This window comes from Trichechus manatus, unplaced genomic scaffold, assembly GCF_000243295.1.
Source record: "Trichechus manatus latirostris isolate Lorelei unplaced genomic scaffold, TriManLat1.0 scaffold00087, whole genome shotgun sequence".
In the NCBI taxonomy this organism is placed as follows: Eukaryota; Metazoa; Chordata; class Mammalia; order Sirenia; family Trichechidae; genus Trichechus; species Trichechus manatus.
In genome coordinates this window covers 9,459,731-9,482,166 of record NW_004444023.1, presented here as the reverse complement: position 1 = coordinate 9,482,166, position 22,436 = coordinate 9,459,731, and the positions used below count along the sequence as shown (strand labels likewise).

Below are 22,436 nucleotides of genomic sequence, written 5' to 3'. Positions count from 1 at the left end.
GAAGAGCGTAGTCAATGTCACTGAACTGTGCATGTGGAAATTTTTGAAATGGTGTATCTTTGGCTATGTATATTTTCACCAAAAAAAAAAGGTTGAGAAGGGAGAGGGTTGACATGTTGTGGGGTTGTTAACCAGTGTCAGAAAACAGTATGTGTACTACTGTTTCATGAGAAACTGTTTGTTCTGTAAACCTTCACCTGAAGTACAATTGAAAAAAAAACAAAACAAAAAACCGTAAACCAAAAATATCCCCTGAAGTCTTCTTAAAACCAAGCAATAGTTTAGCTTAACTGGTAAAGAATGTCTTCCTTGCGTGTTTTGCTCTTTTAAGATCTATCTATATGGGATCAAATTGATAACAGGAACTCAAGAAATTAGACAAGAAACTTAAGGGCATTGAGTTTATGTTAATGGGGGAGGAACAACTCAGAAAAGGGGGGTCAGAATGGTTGCCCAACTTGAAGAATGTAATCAATGTCACTAAATTGTACATGTAGGTATTGTTGAATTGGTGTATGTTCTGCTGTGCATATTCTCAACAACTACAAAAATAGAATAAATTATATATATATTTTATTGTGCTTTAGGTGAAAATTTATAGAGCAAATTAGTTTCTTATTCAACAATTTATACACACATTGTTTTGAGACATTGGTGTCAACACTCTCCCCTTCTCCACCCCAGGTTCCCTGTTTCCATTCCGACCATTTTCCTGTCCATTCCTGCCTTCTTGTCTTTGCTTTTGGGTCGGTGTTGTCAATTTGGTCTCATTTACATGATTGAGCTAAGAAGCACGTTCCTCATATGTGCTATTATTTTATAGAACGGTGTCATCTTTAGCTGCAGGGTGAACTTCGGGAGAATAAATTATATATTTTTTAAAAAAGAAAGGGATACTCACTTTACTCAACCAAAGACACCAAGTCTCAGGTAACAGAAGGCTAGAAGACTCAGAAAAGAGATTAACTATGTCTAAAACCAATAAAAGATTCATATCTAGAATACACAAGGAACTCCTGCAAGTCAGCAAGAAAAGATAGATCACCCAGTTGAAAAATGGGCAAAGGATATGAATAATCAACTCATAGAAGAGGAAGCCTGAATGACTTACAAGTATGTACAACAGATGCTACACTTCCCCAAGGATCAAAGAAATGCAACTTGTATCAGCAGGGAGCTACCACTTTTGATCAGTTAGATTGGCAAATATTCAAAGCATAATATCAAGTGTTGAAAGTATGAGAGGAAACAGCTGAAAGTGTAGACTGGTGCTGGATTTTTTCGAAAGCACTCTGACATACCTTATGAATGAAGTATGTTTATCCTGTGCCCCAACAATTTCACATCGGGGTATACATAAAAACAAACAAACAAACAAACAACAAAATATGCAGGAACATATATGTGGATGTTCATTGCAACACTGTTTATAATAACAGAGATTTGGAATTAACCTAGGCATCCCTCACTAGGGGAAGAGATAAGTAAATGTGATGATGGCTCCCTATGGAAATCTCTGTGGCACATAGAAGAACATAAAGCAACCTGGAGAGATCTGAAAAACACAGTATCGAGCAAAGAAAAAAAAAATGATGTTGAGACAATCTTTAAACCTTAAACCAAAACTATTCCCCGAAGACTTCTTTAAACCAAAAAATATTTTAGCTTAATTAGTAAAGAATGTCTGCCTTGAGCATCATCATCTTTTAAAGAATTATCTATATGGGATCAAACTGAAAACAGCAACTCAAAAGATAGGAAACTTAGGGGACAGTGAGTGTATGTTAATAGTGGAGAAATAATTTGGAAAATGATAGTGAGAAAGGTTGCACAACTTGAAGAATGTAATCAATGTCACTGAATTGTACATGTAAAAATTGTTGACTTGCTGTATGTTTTGCTGTGTATATTTTCACCGAAATAAAATATTTTAAAAAACTGAAAAACAGGACAAAACCTATAGCACAATTTTATAGATTGAATTGTGCTCCCCCAAATAAGTGTTGGAATCCTAACCCTGTACATGTGGATATAATCCCGTTTGGGAATAGGGTTTTCTTTGTTAGGTTAATGAGGACATATCACTATTGTTGTTGTGTGCCATTGAGTTGATTCCAGCTTATAGCGATACCACGTGACAGGGTAGAACTGCCCCCTGGGGTTTTCTTGGCTATAATTTTTATGGAAGCAGGTCACCAGGTCCTTCTCCCTCAGAGCAGCTAGGTTGGTTTGAACTGCCAACTTTTCGATTAGCAGCCGAGCACTTAACCATTGCGCCAGTAGGGCTCCTATATCAGTGTAGGGCGTGTCTTAAACTTAATGACTTTTGAGATGTAAAAAGAGCAGATTAGACACAGAAGCAAGCAAGGACAAATTGGAAGATAGATGCCATGTGGTGATTGCCAAGGAACTGAGGAAAAGAAGCTGAGAGAGACAAAGATTTTCCCCAGAGCCAACACAGAGAGCCTTTCTCTAGGGCAGGTGCCCTGAATTCAGTCATCTAGCCTCCAGAACTGTGAGAAAATAAGTTTTTGTTCATTAAAGCCACCCACTTGCAGTATTTCTATTACAGTAGCAGTAGCAAACTGTGACACAAAATATTATTAATCTAAATTAAAATGTATATATGTAAAATAACACTATTTTCCAAGTACACCACTCCTTTGTCAGTTTGTCATACTGTGGTGGCTTTTGTGTTGCAGTGATGCTGAAGCTATGCCACTGGTATTTAAAATACGAGCAGGGTCACTGTCTTAGTTATCTAGTGTTGCTGTAACTAGATAAAGCCAGGGGAAGGCTTTCTTTCTCTGTTGGCTCTGGGGAAGGTCCTTGTCTTCAGTCTTCCCCTGGTCAAGGAGCTTCTCAGCACAGGAACCCCTGGTCCCAAGGAGGTGCTATGCTCCCTGTGCTTCTTTATTGGTGGTATGAGGTGCCCATGTCTCTCTGCTTGCATCGCTCTTTTATATCTCAAAAGAGGTTGGCTTAAAACACAACCTAATCTTGTAGATTGAGTCCTGCCTCATTAACATAACTGCCACTAATCCCATCTCATTAACATCATAGAGGTAGGGTTTACAACACATAGGAAAATCACATCAGATGACAAAATGGTGGACACAATACTGGGAATCATGGACTAGCTAAGTTGACACATATATTTTTTGGGGACACGATTCAATCCATAACAGTCACCCATAATGAACAGGTGTCAGCAGAGCTTCCAAACTAAGACTGACTAGGAAGAAGGACCTGACAGTCTACTTCTGAAAAGAATTAGACACTGAAAACCTTACGAATAGCAGCGGAACATTATCTGATACAGTGCTACAAGAGGAGCCCCTCAGGTTGGAAGGCACTTAAAATATGACTGGGGAAGAGCTGCCTCCTCATAGTAGAGTCGACCTTAAGGACATAGACGGAGTCAAGTTTTTGAGACCTTCATTTGCTGATGTGGCACCACTCAAAATGAGAAGAAACAGCTGCAAACATCCTTTAATAATCAGAACGTGGAATGTAGGAAGTATGAATCTAGGAAAACTGGAAGTCATAAAAAATTAAGTGGAATGTATAAAGATTGATATGGACTAATAGCTGTCATTTTGAATCAGACAATCACATGGTCTACTACACCAGGAGAGACAAATTGAAGAACATTTCAAGATCTATCCTGAAGTACAACCCTGTCAGTGATAGGATAATATCCATACACCTAGAAGGAAAACCAGTTAATATGACTATTATTCACATTTACAATCAACCACTAAGGCCAAAGATGAAGAAATTGAAGAGTTTTACCAACATCTGCAGTTTGAAATCGATCAAACACGCAATCAAGATGCACTGATAATTACTGATGATTGAATGCGAAAGCTGGACACAAAGAAGGATCAGTAGTTGGAAAATATGGCCTTGGTGACAGAAACTACACGGGAGATCACATGATAGAATTTTGCAAGATCAACAACTTCTTCTTTGCAAATACCTTTTTCAACAACATAAACAGTGACTATACATGTGCACGTTGCCAGACGGAATACACAGGAACCAAATCGACTACATCTGTGGAAAGAAAAGATGGAGAAGCTCAATATCATCAGTCAGAACAAGGCCAGGGGCCGTCTGCAGAACAGATCATTAATTGCTCAGATGCTAATTCATGTTGAAGCTGAGGAAAATTAGAGCAAGTCAATGAGAGACAAAATATGACCTTGAGTATATCCCACCTGAATTTAGAGACCAACTCAAGAATAGATCTGACCCATTGAACAATAATGACTGATAAGACCAGACTAGTTCTGGAATGACATCATACATGAAGAAAACAAAAGCTCATTAAAAATACAGGAAAGAAAGAAAAGACCAAAATGGATGTCAGAAGAGACTCTAAAATTTGCTCTTGAACGAAGAGTAGCTAGATCAAATGGAAGAAATGATGACGTAGAAGAGCTGAACAGAAGATTTTAAAGGGCAGCTAGAGAAGACAAAGTAAAGTATCATAATGAAATGTGAAAAGATCTGGAGTTAGAAAACCAAAAGATAAGAATATGCTTGGCATTTCTCCAGCTGAAAGAACTGAAGAAAAAATTCAAGCCTTGAGTTGCAATATTGAAGGATTCTCCGAGGAAAATATTGAATGACACAGGAAGCATCAAAAAAAAGAAGGAATACACAGAGTCACTATACCAAAACGAATTGGTCAACTTTCAACTATTTAAAGAGGAAGCATTATGATCAAGAATCGATAGTACTGAAGGAAGAAGTCCAAGCTGCACTGAAGGCACTGGCAAAAAATAAGGCTCCAGGAATTGACAGACAACCAATTGAGATGTCTCAACAAATGGACGCAGTGCTGAAGGTGCTTACTCATCTATGCCAAGAAATTTGGAAGACGACTACCCACCCAACAGACTGGAAGAGATCCATATTTGTGCTCATTCCAAAGAAAGGTGATCCAACAGAATATGGAAATTATTGAACAATATCATTAATATCACACAAAAGTAAAATTTTGCTGAAGATCATTCAAAGGTGGTTGCAGTAATACATTGACAGGAAACTGCCAAAAATTAAAGCTGGATTCAGAAGAGGACATGGGACCAGGAATATCACTGCTGATATTAGATGGATCTTGGTTGAAATCAGAGAACATCAGAAAGATGTTTACCTGTGTTTTGTTGACTATGCAAAGACATTTGACTGTGTGGATCATAATAAATTATGGATAACATTGTGAAGAATAAGAATTCCAGAACATTTAATTGTGCTCATAAGGAACCTGTACATAGGCTAAGAGGCAGTCATTTGAACAGAATAAGGGGATACTGTGTGATTTAAAGTCAGGAAAGTGCTGTCTACAAAAGACACACCTTAGTAACAAAGACATAAACATATTAAAAATCACAGCTAGATGGTACCTGGCTGACTGCTCTGACCGGGATCACAACAGAGGTGTCTGGACAGAGCTGGAGAAGGATGTAGAACAAAATTCTAACGCACAAAAAAAGACCAGATTTACTGGCCTGACAGAGACTGGAGACACCCCGAGAGTATGGCCCCCAGACACCCTTTTAGCTCAGTGGTGAAGTCACTCCCGAGGTTCACCGTTCAGCCGGGGATTGGACAGCCCCTTAAAACAAAACAGGACTAATGAGGCACAGCAGTCCAAGGACAAGGACTAGAAGGCAGGAGGGGACAGGAAAGCCTGTAATAGGGAACCCAAGGTTGAGTAAGGACAGGGTTGACATGTAGTGGGGTTGTTAACCATTGTTATAGGGCAATATGTTTATTAACTGTTTAATGAGAAACTATTTTGTTCTGTAAACCTTCATCTAAAGTGAGAATAGCAGCACAACTGGAAGAATGTAATCAATGTTACTGAATTGTACATGTAGAAATTTTTGAAATGGTGTATCTTTAGCTGTCTATATTTTCACCAAAAAAAAAGGTCCTCCAAGGTTGAGAAGGGAGAGTGTTGACATGTCGTGGGGTTGTTAACAAATGTCATAAAACAATATGTGTACTGCTTGTTTAATGAGAAACTATTTGTTCTGTAAACCTTCACCTAAAGTACAATAAATAAATATATTAAAAACCAAATGATGGAAAAAATATATCAAACAAAGAGCAACCAAAAAAGGGCAGGAGTGGCAATATTAATCTCAGATAAAATAGATTTTATGACAAAATCCACCATAAAAGACAAGGAAGGGCATTACATAACAATTAAAGAGACAATCAACCATGAGGATTCCACCTGCCTGCACTGGCCAGGTCCCTAAGTGCCATTTCTTGGCTGCTGGAGTTGTTTTTTTCTGCTTCTTTAGATTTATTCCTTACTTCTCACCACCTCCCCCTCCTTTCTCTCAAATACCTGGCTCCGTGAGCCATCTTTGCTTCTTCCTGAAAGGCTGTGAAATGTTGCTCGAATGTGAGACTGCTTCCCGGCCCTTGCTGCCACGCTGGTGGGATCCCAGGGCTTTTTCTTTTTTTTTTTTGTCTGTTTTCAATTGTTTGTTTTCTTTTTCTTTTCTCTAATTGGGAGCCCATTTTAGCTGGGCAGTACTGCACTGCTTGGGACCTAACACCTCAGTTTGCTCTGACGTGCAGAGAGATCCCTGAGGACATTTCTTTTTTCTTTTTTGGGGTTTTTTTTTTCTGTTTTTTTGGGGGGGTTTCTTGTTCTTTTTTTATTTGTTTGTTTTGTTTTCTTTTCCCTCTTTTTCTGTTTCTTCATTACTCAGTTTCTCATCTCTCTCTACTTTCCTTCTCTTCCTGTCCCGTGAATACCTGGTGCTGAGTGACACCTCTACCCCTTCTAGCCAGGCTGTACTTCACGGCCTGGGAGCAACTTCCTCAGACCTGGCAGCTGCACTGGTGGGATCCCTGGGAGTTTTGCTTTTCTTTCTAATTTTTATTTATTCATTTTCTTCTTCTTCTTCTCCTCTTTGTTTTTCACCATTTCATAGTCTCCCATCTCTCCATTCCAACAGCAAGCTCCCCTAGCACTCTTTTTTGTTTCTTTGTAAGTTTTTGGCTACTGTTTCTCTCTCCTCTCTCTCATACCCATCTTAGCTCCAGACATCACAGTCTCCTCCCTCCATCCTGCCTATCTGCACTGTGCACTGAACATCACACCACCAAGCAGCCCAGGCATGGCCTACTGGAACCTGCCCTGCACTGATTACCAGCCCGCCCTGGTGGCTGTAGTAAGTGCTACAAACAACCCATACCAGCAACTCCTCTTCAGCTAGACCTGCCCTGCTGTACCGTATCTGAGCCACTGACCCCACCAATTGGAGAAGGAGGCAAAAAGTATCGTGCCCACAGATGAACAAACAACAAAGAATACACAGCCAGCCTGCTCAGACATAGCCAAACATAACAAAAAAGTAGGATGAAACAAACAAATCTACAATCAATAAATGAGAAAAATAACTACCAAATGCCCTGAAGACAGCAGACAATATCAAAACATTTACAAAAACAGGACATGATGGTTCCAGTATGTGTCCAAAATTAAACACCAGATGACTTTCCAGTGGAAGAAAATGCACTAGAACTACCTGATAAGGAATTCAAATCTCTAATATTCAGAGCTATCCAAAAGTTGAAGCAAAAAGCAGACAAAAATGGAAAAAACAGACAAATTCATGGAAAAGGCAGACAAATTCATGGCAAATGCAGACAAAAAAATGGAAGAATTCAGGAAAATAATGCAGGAACAAAATGCCAAAATAAATTCACAACTAGAAATCATACAAAAACAACCATTAGAAATCCAAAATATAAACAACAAGACTTCAGAAATGGACAGTGTCATAGAAGGGCTGAGGAGCAGGTATGAAACAGTGGAAGACAAGATTAGCAAAATTGAAGACAAACACTTGGATACAATTCAGTTCGAGGACAAATCAGAAAAAAGAACGAAGAAAAATGAAGAAACCGTGAGAATTATGGGGGATACAATCGAAAGCAAAAATCTGCAAGTGATCAGAATTCCAGAACAGGGGGAGAAAACAGAAGACACAGAGAGGATCATTGAAGAACTGCTAACAGAAAACTTACCCAATTTCATGAAAGATGAAAAGCCGGCCATCCAAGAAGCACAACAAACCCCATATAGGATAAACCCCAAAAGAAAATCACCAAGGCATATCATAACCACACTCGCCAAAACCAAAGACAAACAAAGAATCCTGAGAGCAGCTTGAGAAAAATGAAAAAGTCACATACAGAGGAGAAACGATAAGACTAAGCTCAGATTATTCAGCAGAAACCATGCAGGCAAGAAGGCAATGGGATGACATATATAAAACCTTGAAAGAAAAAGATTGCCAGCCAAGAATAATATATCCTGCAAAACTCTCGTTCAAATATGATGGTGAAATTAGGTCATTTCCAGATAAACAGAAATTAAGGGACTATGTAAAAACCAAACCAAACTTATAAGAATTATTAAAGGGAGTCCTTCGATCTGAGAACAAACAACATCAGCTCACGGGCTGAATCTAAGACGCAGGATCATACCAGTCAGATACCAATCTAGGAAATGAACTCTCAAGGACTATCCAAACCCAAATCAGAGCAGTTAATCTTAAATGACAACATCATACCAATAAAAAGGGAATAAATGGTGTAGGTATAGAACCTTCTAATGGAGAGGAAGGCAAGGCGATACCAAGTAATAATAGACTGCTTCAAACTTCGAAAGATAAGGGTAAATTTCATGGTAACCACAAAGAAACTTAACAAATCTACTCATCAAAATAAAGAGGAAAAACAGTATGAGACCTCTATTTTAAAAACTCATGAAAAAGTTTACACACAAAAAGTAACAATCTTTGTTGGTTATGAGGGATGGGAGGGGTGGGGGAAAATTCTAAATAGACAATAGATAAGTGGTAACTTTGGTGAAGGGTAAGACAGTACACAATATTGTGGAAGCCAGCACACACTTGTACAAGGAAAGGTCATGGAAGCGCCATAAACACATCCAAACTCCCTGAGGGACTGAATTGCTGGGCTGAGGGCTGTGGGGACCACAGTCTCGGGGAACATCTAGCTCAACTAGCATAACACAATTTATAAAGACAATGTTCTACATTCTACCTTGGTGAGTAACTTCTGGGGTCTTAAAAGCCTGTGAGCAGCCATCTAAGATATGCCACTGGTCTCACCCCTTCAGGAACAAGGGAGAATGAAGAGAACAGGATACAAGGAAAAGATTAGTTCAAAGTACTAATGGACCACAGCTACCATAGGCCTCCTCCAGACTGAGTCCAGTACAGCTAGATGGAGCCTGGCTACCACCACTGACTGCTCTGACTGGGATCACAACAGAGGTGTCTGGACAGAGCTGGAGAAGGATGTAGAGCCAAATTCTAACACACAAAAAAAGACCAGACTTATTGGCCTGACAGAGACTGGAGAAACCCCGAGAGTACAGCCCCCGGACACCCTTTTAGCTCGGTGGTGAAGTCACTCCCTAGGTTCACCGGTCAGCCAGGGATTGGACAGCCCCATAAAACAAAACGGGACTAATGAGGCACAGCAGTCCAAGGACAAGGACTAGAAGGCAGGAGGGGACAGGAAAGCTGGTGATAGGGAACCCAAGGTTGAGAAAGGACAGTGCTGGCATGTCATGGGGTTGTTAACCAGTGCCATAAAACAATATGTGTACTGATTGTTTAATGAGAAACTATCTGTTCTGTAAACCTTCACCTAAAGTACAATTAAAAAAAACCAAAAAAATGTAGAATCTCTATGAAGCACAGTTCTACTCTGACACACATAGGGTCTCCATGAGTTGGAGTCAACTCCATGGCAACTGGTTTTCACTCACAGGATTGCTGTGAAGCTGAATGAGTTAATATGTGAAAAATTCTTAGAACAGAGCTGAACACTACATAGGCACCTGCTATTTTTATTGCTGGAGCATCCACTTTGCAAACGTTTGGGAATATCCTGCTTGGGATATAGTGAGAGATAGTCCATCTGCAGGTGTCCAGTCTGGACACTGAATGGGTATCTCAGACAGTAAGTGGTGCGTAGCATGCCATTTTGCTATCAAGGGTTTGGGATATCCTATTTTGGACCTAAGTGATATAAGAAGTTGCATCCGGAGATGTGAGGGATAAGGGGAATCCCATATGGAAATCAGAGAAATTGGGGATGTCCTTTGATCGATACAGAAATTGTAGGGCCCTGGGCGGTGCAAATGGTGAACACGTTCGTCTGCTAACCGAGAGGTTGGCAGTTCGAGTCCACCCAGAGGCCCCTCAGAAGAAAGGCCTGGCCATCTACTTCTGAAAAATCAGCCATTGAAAACCCTGTGGCATGCAGTTCTACTCTAACAGACATGAGATCTCCATGAGTCAGAGTTGACTCGATGGTAACTGGTTGGTTGGTTGGTGCTCTAATGGAGAGTCCCTGAGTGGTGAGAATGGTTAATGGGCATGACTGCTAACTGAAAGGCTGGTGGTTCAGATCTACCCAGAAGGTGCCTTGAAAGAAAGCCCTGGCTATCTACTTCCTAAAAACTGGCCATTGAAACTTCTGTGAAGCACAGTTCTACTCTGACACACATTGATTCAATGGCAACTGGTGGTGATGGAGATTGTAGGGCATCTCTTAGAGAAGCAGAGAGTGTTGTAGAGTTCATCCGGGTGATCAACTACAGAAAAATATGAAGAAGGTGGAATGTGTGTAAGGCAAAAACCTGTCAGAGAAGGAAAACTTAAATATTTTCCACTAACAGAGAGCAATAGAAAAGTGATAAGACTGCACCCTGTCAAAGGTGGAAAACTTGCAAGACTTGGAAAAACAAGGCACTCCTGTTGAGTTCTGGATCTCACAGGTTTCACTGGATGTGACATCCTGAATGAGCCCTGAGGGGTGGCAGATATTTTCCTTGGGTCAGAGCGAGAGCCCAGTTACGTGGCTAAGGGGTATGGAATGTCCCACTGGTACATGTAAAAGGTATGGCATGTCCTGTCAGGGAGAGTGAGTGGTATGGGATAACTCTGGCGTGGCTAGGGGTGGAAGAGCCAGCATGTGGGTACGTGAGGGATGTGGGGCCTATCAGAGAAAAGTGAGATGGGCTGGAATGTCGTCTGGGCATCTAGAGGTGAGAGGGACCGAGAATGAAGAACATTGGCTGAGAGGCATGATGTCAGTTCTCAGAGGTCTGTTGGAAGGTTTCTGGTGAGAACTTCATTCGGTGGGAACAGAGATTCTACTGTGGGTGGGCGTCAAGGAGAGCTGTCTCCCCTGGACCCCCAGGATGAGAATGCAGGCTGTCTGCAGTGTGGGAAGAGCAAGCTGACACCAGGAACCCAGGCTCCTTCTCTAGGGGCACAGGCTGTCTCGGGGTGCAGGCTTTTCTGGGAGGCATAGGATGTCTGGGAGTACAGGCTATGGCTAGGGGCACAGGATGTCTGGGGACACAAGGTGGTCTGGGGTCACAGGCCATCTCAGGGGGTGCAGGCTAAGTGTGGAGGCACTAGGTTTCTCTAGGGACACAAGCAGTATGGGGAAATGGGTCATTCTGGAGGCACAGGAACTTAAGGATCATAGGATGGTCTGGAGGCACAGGCTGTAACTGGGAGTAGAGGCTGGTCGGGGGGTACAGGATGGTCTAGAGGCATATGCTGGTCTGGGGTCACACACTGATCTGGGGACACAGCCGGTCTGGGGGTACAGGCTATAGCTGGAGGTACAGGTTGGTCTAGGGCATGGGTTAGTCTGGGCTAATGGGCTGGTCTAGGGTACAGGCTGGTCTGTGGGCATGGGTTGATCGGGGGTATAGGCTGGTCTGGAGGCATGGGCTGGTTTGGGGACACAGGCTGGTCAGAGGGTACAGGCTGGTCTGGGAGCACGGGCTGGTTCAGGGGTATGGGCTGGTCTGGGGGCATGGGCTCGTCTGGGGGCATGGATTGGCCTGGAGGCATGGGCTGGTCTGGGGGCATGGGCTGGTAAGGAGGCATGGGCCGGTCTAGGGGCATGGATTGGCCTGGAGGCATGGGCTGGTCTGGGGGCATGGGCTGGTCTACAGGCATGGATTGGCCTGGGGGCATGGGCTGTTAAGGAGGCATGGGCTGGTCTAGGGGCATGGGCTGGTAATGGGGCATGGGCTGTTCTGGGGGCATGGGCTGGTCTAGGGGCATGGGCTGGTCTGGGAGTATGGGCTGGTTTGGGAGTACGGGCTTATCTGGGTGCATAGGCTGATCTGAGGGTACAGGCTGGTTAGGGGGTGTAGGCTGGTCTGGGGGTACAGCCTATAGCTAAAGGACAAGCTCTAAGCACAGATTATATAGAAGCTCAGGTCCCCTGGGGGTAGGCTAGTCAGGGACACAAACTGTCTAGGGACACAGTGTGTCTCTCTCTGCACAATTTGTGCACAGGTTGATCTGGCTACAGGGCACAAGCTTTTGAGGCTCAGGCTCTCTCTGGGAACACAGGCTGTTCCTGGGGTACCAGCTCTCTCCTGGGGGCTCAGGCTCTCTCTGGGCCCGTTTCCTCAAGCACAGACCCCCTCCTCCTTACTGTCTGTGGCCTCCAGGCCTGGACTCAGGGAAGTGGCCACTCACCTCCCGGCAGCTCCGCGGGGCCGCAAGTGTCCCTGCCTGCGGGCACGTCGGCCTGCCACAGGCGCTTAGTGCACACCTTCCACAGCCCCAGGTGGGCAGCTTCGCAGATGGCACTGTCATTGGCTTTGTAGGTGTTGAGCTCCACCCAGAACTCTGTGCCCACAGCCAGCACAGCCAGTGTGACGCCCACGGTGGCCAGCAGTAGTGCCAGCTTGATCTTCCCCTCGCGCTCTGGGGTCATCCTGGCACCCTGCTGCCCACAGGCCCGCCGCCGGCTTGCTGCCCCGCGCCGTCGGTCCTCTTCTTGCATGAAGAAGTTGGGCCACATTGTCATCTTGGTGACAGTTCAAAGCTCAAAGGAGGCAGAGCTGAGAAGTGCTCCTGAGGAGCCAGTGGGGCAGCCTGGGGCCTTGAAGGGGTCTCGGGACTCAGTTTCCACTGGGTTATGAACGAGGGAGACGGAGTCCTCCCTGATACTTACAGGAAAGGTACTAGGGTTCCTCAAATGGCCAAGTTGAAGTCACCTCTGAGAGAAAAAAATAGATCCCCTGGCGGGGGACCCTCTGAGATTCAGAGAAGGGGCTGGGAGTCACCCCAGGAACCCAGCAAAAAAAATGGTTGCAGAGGAAAAGCAAGGTCTCCCCAAAGCTCAGAGAGAGAACCTAGGTACCCAGGAAGAGGGCCTGTGTGCCGGCTGAAGTGCTGAGGGGCTGCTTTGGGGTCCCCACTGAACAGATTCACAAAAGGGAAATTGAGTTTTCTGGGGGAAAGGGCCTGGGCATCCCACTAGGACTCAGAGTTTGGGGTACCCAGGAAGGACAGCCAAGGTCCTCTGTGTGTCTGAGAGGAGATAAGGTCCAAGGCTCTTTTGGGCTCAGAGTCTGGGGAGGGAGGCGTTGGGTCCTCTGTAGGATTCAGAAGAAAAAACTGGGTTTCCTAGGGAAGCTAAGAAGGGGAGGCCTCTGGGTGGCAGAGAATTAATGGGATTCCCCAGGATTCCTAGAAGGGAAACCGCTGGGTTCACAGAAGAGAGGGCTAGGGTCCCTGGGGACTCACTGGGATTTAGGAAAAGGGGGTGGGGGTATCCCCGCCATTCAGAGAAGAGAGATCAAGGTCCCCACTGGGGCGGAGAAAGGGGACTGGTGGCTAAGACACAGTGGAGACCACAAAAAGGGAACTAGGGTTAAGAAGAGGGACCCGGGGTCCCCAATGGGCTCAGATGAAGGGGCTGTGGTCCTCACCTCCGCTCAGGTACCAGGAACACTGTACCCTAGGATTCAAAGGACAGCTGGGACCCAGAAGGGACTGGGGTTCACTTTGGGGCGACTCCACCTCCTCCCCCTGGCTCCCAGGGCCGGACCAGCCAGGACAGCGCCAGGGTCGGCTCTGGGCCAGGGCCCCCCTCGGGCCGCCCACCCTCGCCTCCTGGGCCGGGGGCCCCCTCGCTCTCCTGCCTGGGCCGCGCCGCTCCCAGCTCCGCGCTGCCTCCGACAGTCCAGCTCCGCCGTCACTGTCGCCTCGCTCACCCGGGCCTCACCCCCACCCACCCATCCCCACCCACCGGGGCTATTTCGGGCGCGACCCGTAAATAACACCCGCACCTGTCGCCCGGCGCCTGTTGCCATAGGGATCCCGGGTATTTTAAGGGGACGAGGGGGAAGGAGGAAGGCCCCGCGAGGAGGAGGGGCGGGGGGCCGGTCCTGGAAGGGCTGCAGCCTGTAGGGACTTCTACTTCCCAAAGGGGCGAAGGCCGGGTTGCAGCGTCCCCACTCTAGGATCTCCTAGGGGGCAGAGAGGACAGGACAGGGAGACTGGATTCCAGGTCTGGAGCAGGTTGACCTATGCAGCTGGGTGCAGAGAAAAGGAAGGGGCTAGGGCTCTGAGGGAGAAAGGCCTGTGCCAGGGAGAGTTGGGTCCCTGAAGGAGGAGGAGGGCCCTGAGGATCTGAACTCCTGGGTCTGAGGGAGGAGAGACTGGGGGGCTGACATCTGGGTCCTGGGGAGGAGGGGGCCGGGGGCCAAGACTCTTGGATCTGAGGGAGGAAGGGGCTAGGGCCTAGACGCCTAGGTCTGAGAGAGGAGGGGCTGGGGGTCTGGGCTCCTGGGTCTTAAGGAGGAGGAACTGGGGTCATGGACTCCCCCTATGAGAGGGGAGGGGCTCAGGGACTCAGGTGTCTGAGTCTGAGGAAGGAGAGAACTGGGACTCCTCCAGGTTCTGAGGGAGGAAGGGGTGGGGGCCCAATCCCATGTTGGGATGGAAAGGGCAGCAGGCCTCAAGGAGGACCTCAGTGTGGAGCGCCGGAACAACAGCAGCCGTCCTCTTCACTGAGTTTATTAGACGGGGCGCCCCTGGGGGACCTTCCATGCAGTTTCAGCCCCTCCAAGGGCAGGGACTGGGACAGCCATGTGGCATGGCAGCAGGGCCTGATCTGCAACGCCTCACCCCCTCTCTCAGCCCTTCTGTGGACCACCCAGGTGGGACCCACCTGTCACCAACTCCTTCTTCAGCCTCAGCTGGCTGCCCCAGCCAGGCCTGGTGGACGGCCTGGCCAGGGCTCCAGGGCACGCTACCCCTCTGTCTCCCCCTGCTCTGGATGCTTCCACCAAAGCACACACTGCCCTGGGTTGTGATCGTTTGCATCTGTGTCTGGCTCTCCTGCCAGCCCGGAGCCAGGGACAAGGACAGGAGGAACTCATCTCAGCGTCCTCAGCACTGCCCAGCTGAGGGCCAGGTACACAGCGGGCCTTAGGAAATGTGCATTAGGTGAATGAATGAATGAATGAAGTGAGATGCTGACCCACAGACATCCCCTCCCAAACTAGGTAAGGTGCTTGCTGTGTTTCCTCAATGCTTGCATGGCCCCAGTTAGCACATGCCTCCCTCTGTATTCTGACTGTCTATTTGTCTCCCCCAAGGACATAGACTGCGATGGACACAGCTCTGAGGTCGCAAGCCCTGGCACCTGGTGTGCCTCAGGAAATACTTGTCAAATGAATGAATGAAAACTGTTCTATCCCTTCTCCCTGGGGTTTCCCAAGTCTTGGCAGGATTCAGAGGGGAATCCGAGAAGCATGACAGATGCAGGCAGCAGCAAGCAGTGGGGGCTGGACAGAGCAGCCATGGATAGTCCGCCAGAGCCTCCCACCCAAAGCAGTTGCCACACCTTCCAACAACACCTCTGCCCCATGTCCTGAATCCGTGTTCCCTCCTGGTCTTGGGTCTCCCCATCTTTCTCAATCTTGCCTGCCGTAACAGCTCTCTAATTTCAGGGTATAGTCACAGTGATGGACTCAAACATTATGAAGATGGCAGAGGTCCAGGCAATGTTTAGTTCTGTTGTACATAAGGTCGCTGTGAGTCAGAGCCAACTCTACAGCAACTAACAAAAATCTCAGGGTGCATTTTTCTATCTTTCAGCTCCCTGCCTGCAAGTGTCCATTTCTTTCCTTTCTGTGTTTGTCTGGACTCTTCTGTCCTCCCTCCTTCATTCTCTCTTCTCCCTTCCCTTGCCAGCAGGGCTAAAGTCCCCAAAGGTACACTGAAATGACTGCTCACTGAGGTCAGCAACCACATCTATGTTGTCAAACCTAGTGGTCGCTTTGTTCTTGATCTTCCTCCAACTCTCAGCAGCCTTCAGCACAGCTGTTTCCTCCCTTTCTTGAAACATTGTTCTTTTGATCTCTGTGACTCTCCTGCTTTTCCACCTACCTTGTGCTCACTCCTTCTTGGTCCCTTTGCCAGACCCTCTTCTCCCCCTGATGTAGATGCCCCCAAGGTTCTAACCAGGGTCATCTTTTCTATCTACACTCTTCTTCTGAGGTTATCTCATCCAGTCCTGTGGCTTTAAATGTCTTCTATATGCTGACATTTCCAAGATTTATATTTCTAGCTATGACCTCTCCCCCAAGCTACTGGCTCACATATCCAACTGGAGACTTGATACCCCTACTGGGATTTCTCACAGCCATCTCCAGCTTGGCATATCCAAAGAAGAACTCTCGATCCCTCCCACCCAAGTCCCATTTCCTCCCAATTTTTCTCTTCCTGGCAATATACCAAAGCAGTTATCCAGGTTGCTCATGCCCAGTTCATAGAGTTCCTTTTTCTACCTTACCTTGGTTTCCCATTCCCTCCTCCACTACATCCAGTTCACCACCACTGTAGGGTCTACCTCCAAAATTCGACACCTGGTCCTTCCATTTCTCTCCCTCCCCACTGGCATCACCACCCTACTCCAAGCCACCATCACCCCCGACTGGATAACTACAAGAGTTCCCCTCACCGTCTCCTTGCTTCCGCTTTTGACTCCCAAAAATCTATTCTCAGCACAGCAGAATGATTCTGGTTTTTTTGTTTTTGTTTTGAATGAATATCTGATCATGTCACTCTTGTGCTCAAAATCCTCTAATGGCTTTCCACTGGGTCTCCAAGAAAATTCAAAGCCCTACTTGATCAGCCCTCATCCCCTATTCTCTCACCCACTCCTCATCTGCTTACCCTATGGAACTCCTGGAAAACCTGTTACACCTCAGAGCCTTTGTGCTTGTGCTAGGTGGCTGGAATGCTTGTCCCCAAATCTTCACAAGTCTATTTCACATCTCTGTTCAAATGTTACTCTTCAGTGAGGTCTTCTCTGACTACTCTATCTAAAGTCAATCCCACCCCATGATCCTGTTATAACATCTGTTTAATTTTTAAAGTTCTTAGCAGGAACCACAGTTATCTTATTTGTTTTTTCGCTGGTATGAGTGCCAGGAGAGCAGGACTTTTGTCTGTTCACCATTATATTTCTTTGACCTCAACTGGGTCTGGGATAGGCTGTTGTTAGTTGTAGACAAGTCTGCTCCAACTCATGGTGACCCCACGTACAACAATGAAAGTTGCCTGGTCCTGCGTCTCCTTCATGACCGTTGGCGTGTTTGAGTCCATTGGTGCAGCCACTGTGTAGTGCCTTCCAAGCTAGGGGCTCATCTTCCAACACTATGTTGTTGTTGTCAGTTGTGATCAAGTTGATTCTGACTCATCTTGACCCCATATCTTACAGAGTAGAACTGCTCCGTACTGGACAATATACTGCTGGGAAAGATAGGCACTCAATAGATATTTCTTGACTACTGGGGAAAAATGAATCATTTCTCTGATTTTTTTTTTTTTCTGTGCATAACGCTGAATCTTTCTCCATTTCTGGCTTCTACCTCTATGATCTGTGTGTGTGTGTGTGTGTGTGTGTGTGTGTGTGTGTGTGTGTTTTGCTATCTTACAGACTTCTCTCCTCTGATATGTGCATCTCTTTGTCAGTCTCTCTCATTTCTTTTCTTCTCTGCTCTTCTCTCCAGGTTACCTTCCTGTGTCTTTGACCTTATCTCTATGTCTTTTGTGACTCTGTCTGTCCCCTTCACCCAGTTTTAGTCTCCTCTGTGCTCACCCTCCTCGCCCATCTCTCTTCCTCCTGCCTACCCTCCACTTCTTTCTTGCTCTATAGTTGGCCTTTGGACTCCAGAATTCACTCTCTTTTAACCAATTCTGCCCTCCTCCTGCACCAAAGAACCCCACCACCACCAAATTTGCCTCTTTTGACTCAACTTCTCTCCATTTGTCATTGGTGGTTCAGTAGTAGACTTCTCGCCTTCCAAGTGGGAGACCTGAGTCAATTCTCAATCAGTTCTCCTCACACACAGCCACCACCCATCTGTCGGTGGAGGCTGTCATGATGCTGAACAGGTTTCAGCAGAGTTTCCAGACTAAGAAGGACTAGGAAGACAGGCCTGGAGATCTACTACCAAAAACCAGCCAGTGAAAACCCTATGGATCACAATGGTCTAATCCACAGCTGATCATGGGAATGGGGTGGGACTGGGCAGTGTTTCCCTCCACTGTGCATCTCGAGATCATCATGAATACAGGTAGGGGGCTGGGCACGACTAGATGGCAGCTATATGAAATTCTTCTCTGTCTTGCTAATTGTATGCCTCTCCTACATTTTTCAGCATCTCTCCCTGTAACTGAATTCCTCCCAGGCCTCTTGACCTTGAGTCTCTCTCTTTCTAGTCCATCCATACTGGCGCCCGAGAGAAATTCCTAACATCCAGTTCTGATCCGTTTCCTCCTCCGTGCTACCCCTTGATGCTGCTCCCACATTCTCGGGATAAAGGCTTGCGGAGCCCTTGGCACCATTGCTAACCTCTTCTTCCCTTGTGCTGCCTGTGTGTCTATCTTCCCGCCAGACAGAGAACCCCTAGAGGGTAAGGCAAGCCTGCATCATCTCTGCGTTCCCAGCACCACAGAGCACAGGGTGTGGCACACAGAAGATGTCAAGAGATATTACTTCCTCCTCAATGACCTTCAAACGCATCACCTTCTCTCTGCCCCCACAGCCCCCATCATCACAGCTCAACTCTCATCCTCTCGCATGTACCCCACAGCATCAGCCTCCTGTTCATCCCTTCCCCAGGCACCAGGCAGTTCTTTCTAACACCTGCATTTGCTCTTGCTCTTCTCCTGCTCCAAACTCCCTCATGGCTCCCCACTGCCCTTAGAATAAAGTCCAAACCCCTCAGCCCAGAATTCAAGGATCTTTAGACTCTGGCTTCTGTCGGCCTCTCTGGCCTCACCCCCACTCTGTACTTCAGTATCTCAGAACTATTAGAACTGTTCCCAACACACTGTGCTGTTTCACTCCCCCAGGCCTTTGCCCAAGCTGTTTGTTTGCCCTGATTATTTTTCTCACTCCCTTCTCCACCTGGCCAACTCCTACTCATCCTTTTAAGGTCCAGATTGGGCACCATGTTCTCTGCGAAGTTTCCCCCGAGTACTGCCCATTCCTGGCAGATGAGTCACTCTGCCCTCTGTGTTCCAGGGTGTCTTTTGTGGCGCAAGCAGTTTGCAATCGGCTGCTAACCTAAAGGTTGGTGGTTTGAGCCCACCCAGTAGCTCTGCTTCTGTAAAGATCACAGCCAAGAAAACTCTATGGAGCAGTTCTACTTTGTCATGCATGGGGTTGCCATCAGTTGGAATCGACTTTTTTTGGTTTTTTGGTTTTTGCCTGTATTGTGGTTGTCTGTCAATGTATCTGATGATTATAATCTAAGCTCCTTGAGAGCAGGGAAAAGGTCATCTTCACCTCTGGGATTCCAGGTTCTAACACACTGCCTGGTACATTGGGAGTCCCTGGGTGGAGCAAATGGTTAAGTGCTTGGCTGCTAACCAAAATGTTGGTGGTTCAAGTCCACCCAGAGGAGCCTTGGAGGAAAGGCCTGGCAATCTACCATATTTTTACACAAATAACACGTGCCTCCTACATTTGTTTGCCAACTGTGCCCTTCCCCCACAAGATATTTTCATAAGCACCACTATGCCAATTTTTTTACATGTTGCTGTAAAAATAATTAGCATATCGTGCTTAGGAAAATACTTCACAGGGGGATGAGCTCGTTGGCAAACAAGCATAGAAGGCACTTGTTATTTGTGTAAAATACTTCTAAAAGATCACAGTTATTAAAAATCCTACGGAGCACAGTCCTGCTCTTCCACATGTGGGGCTGCCATGAGTCAGAGTTGACTTGACGGCAACGGGTTTGTTTTTTTCATCCTGGAACATTGGCGGATGCTCAAAATGTCAGTGAGTGGGGAACTGAATTAATGAATGAGTGAAACACACAAATCTTTATGTCCCAGTATTTCAGACACTATGCTTGTGCTTCAGTGTTTTTGTACTTACATGCTTCCTCCCACTAGAGTGAGTTTCAAGAGTAGTTATTCCAGCTCCTATCTGCCTCTCACTCTTCTCTGAGTTTGTTTCCCTATGTACACCATTCATATAATGCTCCTGCTTAAAGACATTCCATGTCCCTACCACCCTTAGAATAAAATCTAAACTGCTTACCTAACCTACAAGCCCCTGTACAACCTGGCCATGCCCATGTCTAGCTTTTTCTTGCTTCACCCCCACCTGGCTCACTATACCTCCGCCTTCTCTGGAAGTGCTTTCCTACCTCAGGACCTTTGTATATGCTTTTCTGTTTGGAACACTTCCTCTCCTTCCCCCCCCCCCGCCCAGTTTCACCTGATTGGCTCTTTGTCATCGTTTCCAGTGTTAACTAAAATATCTCTTCCTCTGAAACTGGGTTAAAAAACCCAAACCCACTGCCATCGAGTCAACTCTGACTCATAGCGACCTTATAGGACAGAGTAGAACTGCCTCATAGGGTTTCCAAGACTGTCATCTTTATGGACGCAGACTGCCACATCTTTCTCCCACGGAGCAGCTGGTGGGTTCAAACCGCCAAACTTTCAGTTAGCAGCTGAGCGCTTAACCACTGCATCACAAGGGCTCCTGAAACTGGGTTAAGCCCCCGCCCCCCGATGGAGTATTTTGTATTATCCTAGATTTCTCCCACATACTAACTGTTGTTGTTTTGGGCGCTGTCAAGTCGATGCTGACTCATAGTGACCTCATGTGACAGAACTGCCCTATAGGGTTTTCTTGGCTGTAATATTTACCAGAGCAAATTACCAGGTCTTTTCTCCCACAGAGCCACTGGGTGGGTTCAAACCACCGACCCCACCTTTTGGCTAGCAATTGAGAGTTTAACCACTGCACCACCAGGGCTCCTGTACTGACTGACTTACTGTTTATGTATGTGAATATTTGACTAGTGTCTGTCTCATGCACAAGATGTAAACTCTACGAGAACAGCGGGGCCCTGTCTGTTTTCGTCTCTTCTGTATGCTCAGTGTGCAGCACTAGACCTCTCACGCAAGTGCTCAATAAATCCCCAGTAGTGAATGAATAAGTGAGGTGTTGGCCAAGAATATTGAGTATACCATGGACTGCCAGAATGAATAAATCTCTTGGAGGCAGTACAGCCAGAATGCTCCTTAGAAGTGAGGATGGCGAGACTTCTCACTTACTTTGGTCACGTCATCGGGAGGGACCAACGGCTAGAGAAAGACATCATGCTTGGTAGAGGGTCAGTGAAAATAAGGAAGGCCCTCAACAGGATGGATGGACGCAGTGGCCGCAACAATGGCAATGACTGTGAGGATGGTGCAGGACTGGGCAACTTTCCTTCTGTTATACGTAAGGAGTAGACTCCACTGCACCTAACAACAACAGTCAATGAATGAGTCCCTTTCTGTGCCTATGTTTCTCTTACGTCCCCTCCCCGGCGACCTTCTCAGTACCTAGCAGGTGCTCAACAAATTCTTGTAGAGTCGTGAATGAATGAATGAAAGTGAACGAATGCACGAGTTTCCCAAAGTACTGCTCTCTTGAGTGCGACGGCGCCTCTCCCCATTTGTTTGCCTTTCCGTCTCCCTTCTCTTTATACAGAGCGTATATACATATATATGTGTATATATATATATACATATATATAGTTTGTAGGTATAACTATATATTGGAGTGTAATAGACCCCTCTCCAGGAGTTGGGCTGGGCTGGGAGTCCCTCCCTCCACCACCCCCCGCCCCGCCCCCACATGCACACAGCAAAACATGAAAAAGAAAACATCTCAAAACTGCAAAAGACACCACAGCCCTCCCCCCTCCCCCCAAATCCCACAAAAAAATAAAACACGACGCTCCTTCCCCACGGGCCCCCTCGCTGCCCCAACCCTCGGGGTCCCTGCTTGGGAGGGCAGGTAGGGGGTGACCCGGGGAGAGGGGGGCGGGGTGGGGGTGAAGGCCCAGCAGTCTCCAGCGAGCTCAAGGGGGGGCGCCCCCGACAGCCCCGTTGCGCGCGCGCCCGCGCACGCGCCCCGGACACGCGCCCCCTCGGCTCCTCGCTCGCGAGCCCCTAGACGGGCGTGGTTTTCCTGTTGAGCGTGTTGGTGTTGGAGGCTGCGGCCTC

At 46.7% G+C, this 22,436-nt stretch overlaps 2 protein-coding genes across 2 annotated transcripts in view; both read right to left on the bottom strand.

Annotated features, from left to right (window-relative positions):
* Positions 1 to 12,921, bottom strand: part of CACNG6 (calcium voltage-gated channel auxiliary subunit gamma 6) — a 21,696-nt gene extending 8,775 nt beyond the window's left edge. Inside the window, exon 1 of the mRNA XM_004381882.3 lies at positions 12,588 to 12,921. Within this exon, the coding sequence (XP_004381939.2) occupies positions 12,588 to 12,921 (334 nt within the window). The remainder of the gene's footprint in view (positions 1 to 12,587) is intronic.
* Positions 12,922 to 13,802: 881 nt separating this feature from the next.
* CACNG8 (calcium voltage-gated channel auxiliary subunit gamma 8) overlaps positions 13,803 to 22,436 on the bottom strand; it is a 31,220-nt gene continuing 22,586 nt past the window's right edge. The window contains exons 6-8 of the mRNA XM_004381881.2: positions 22,201 to 22,382; positions 14,004 to 14,368; positions 13,803 to 13,857 (exon numbers count right to left, since the gene is read on the bottom strand). Of these exons, the coding sequence (XP_004381938.2) occupies positions 13,803 to 13,857; positions 14,004 to 14,368; positions 22,201 to 22,382 (602 nt within the window). The remainder of the gene's footprint in view (positions 13,858 to 14,003; positions 14,369 to 22,200; positions 22,383 to 22,436) is intronic.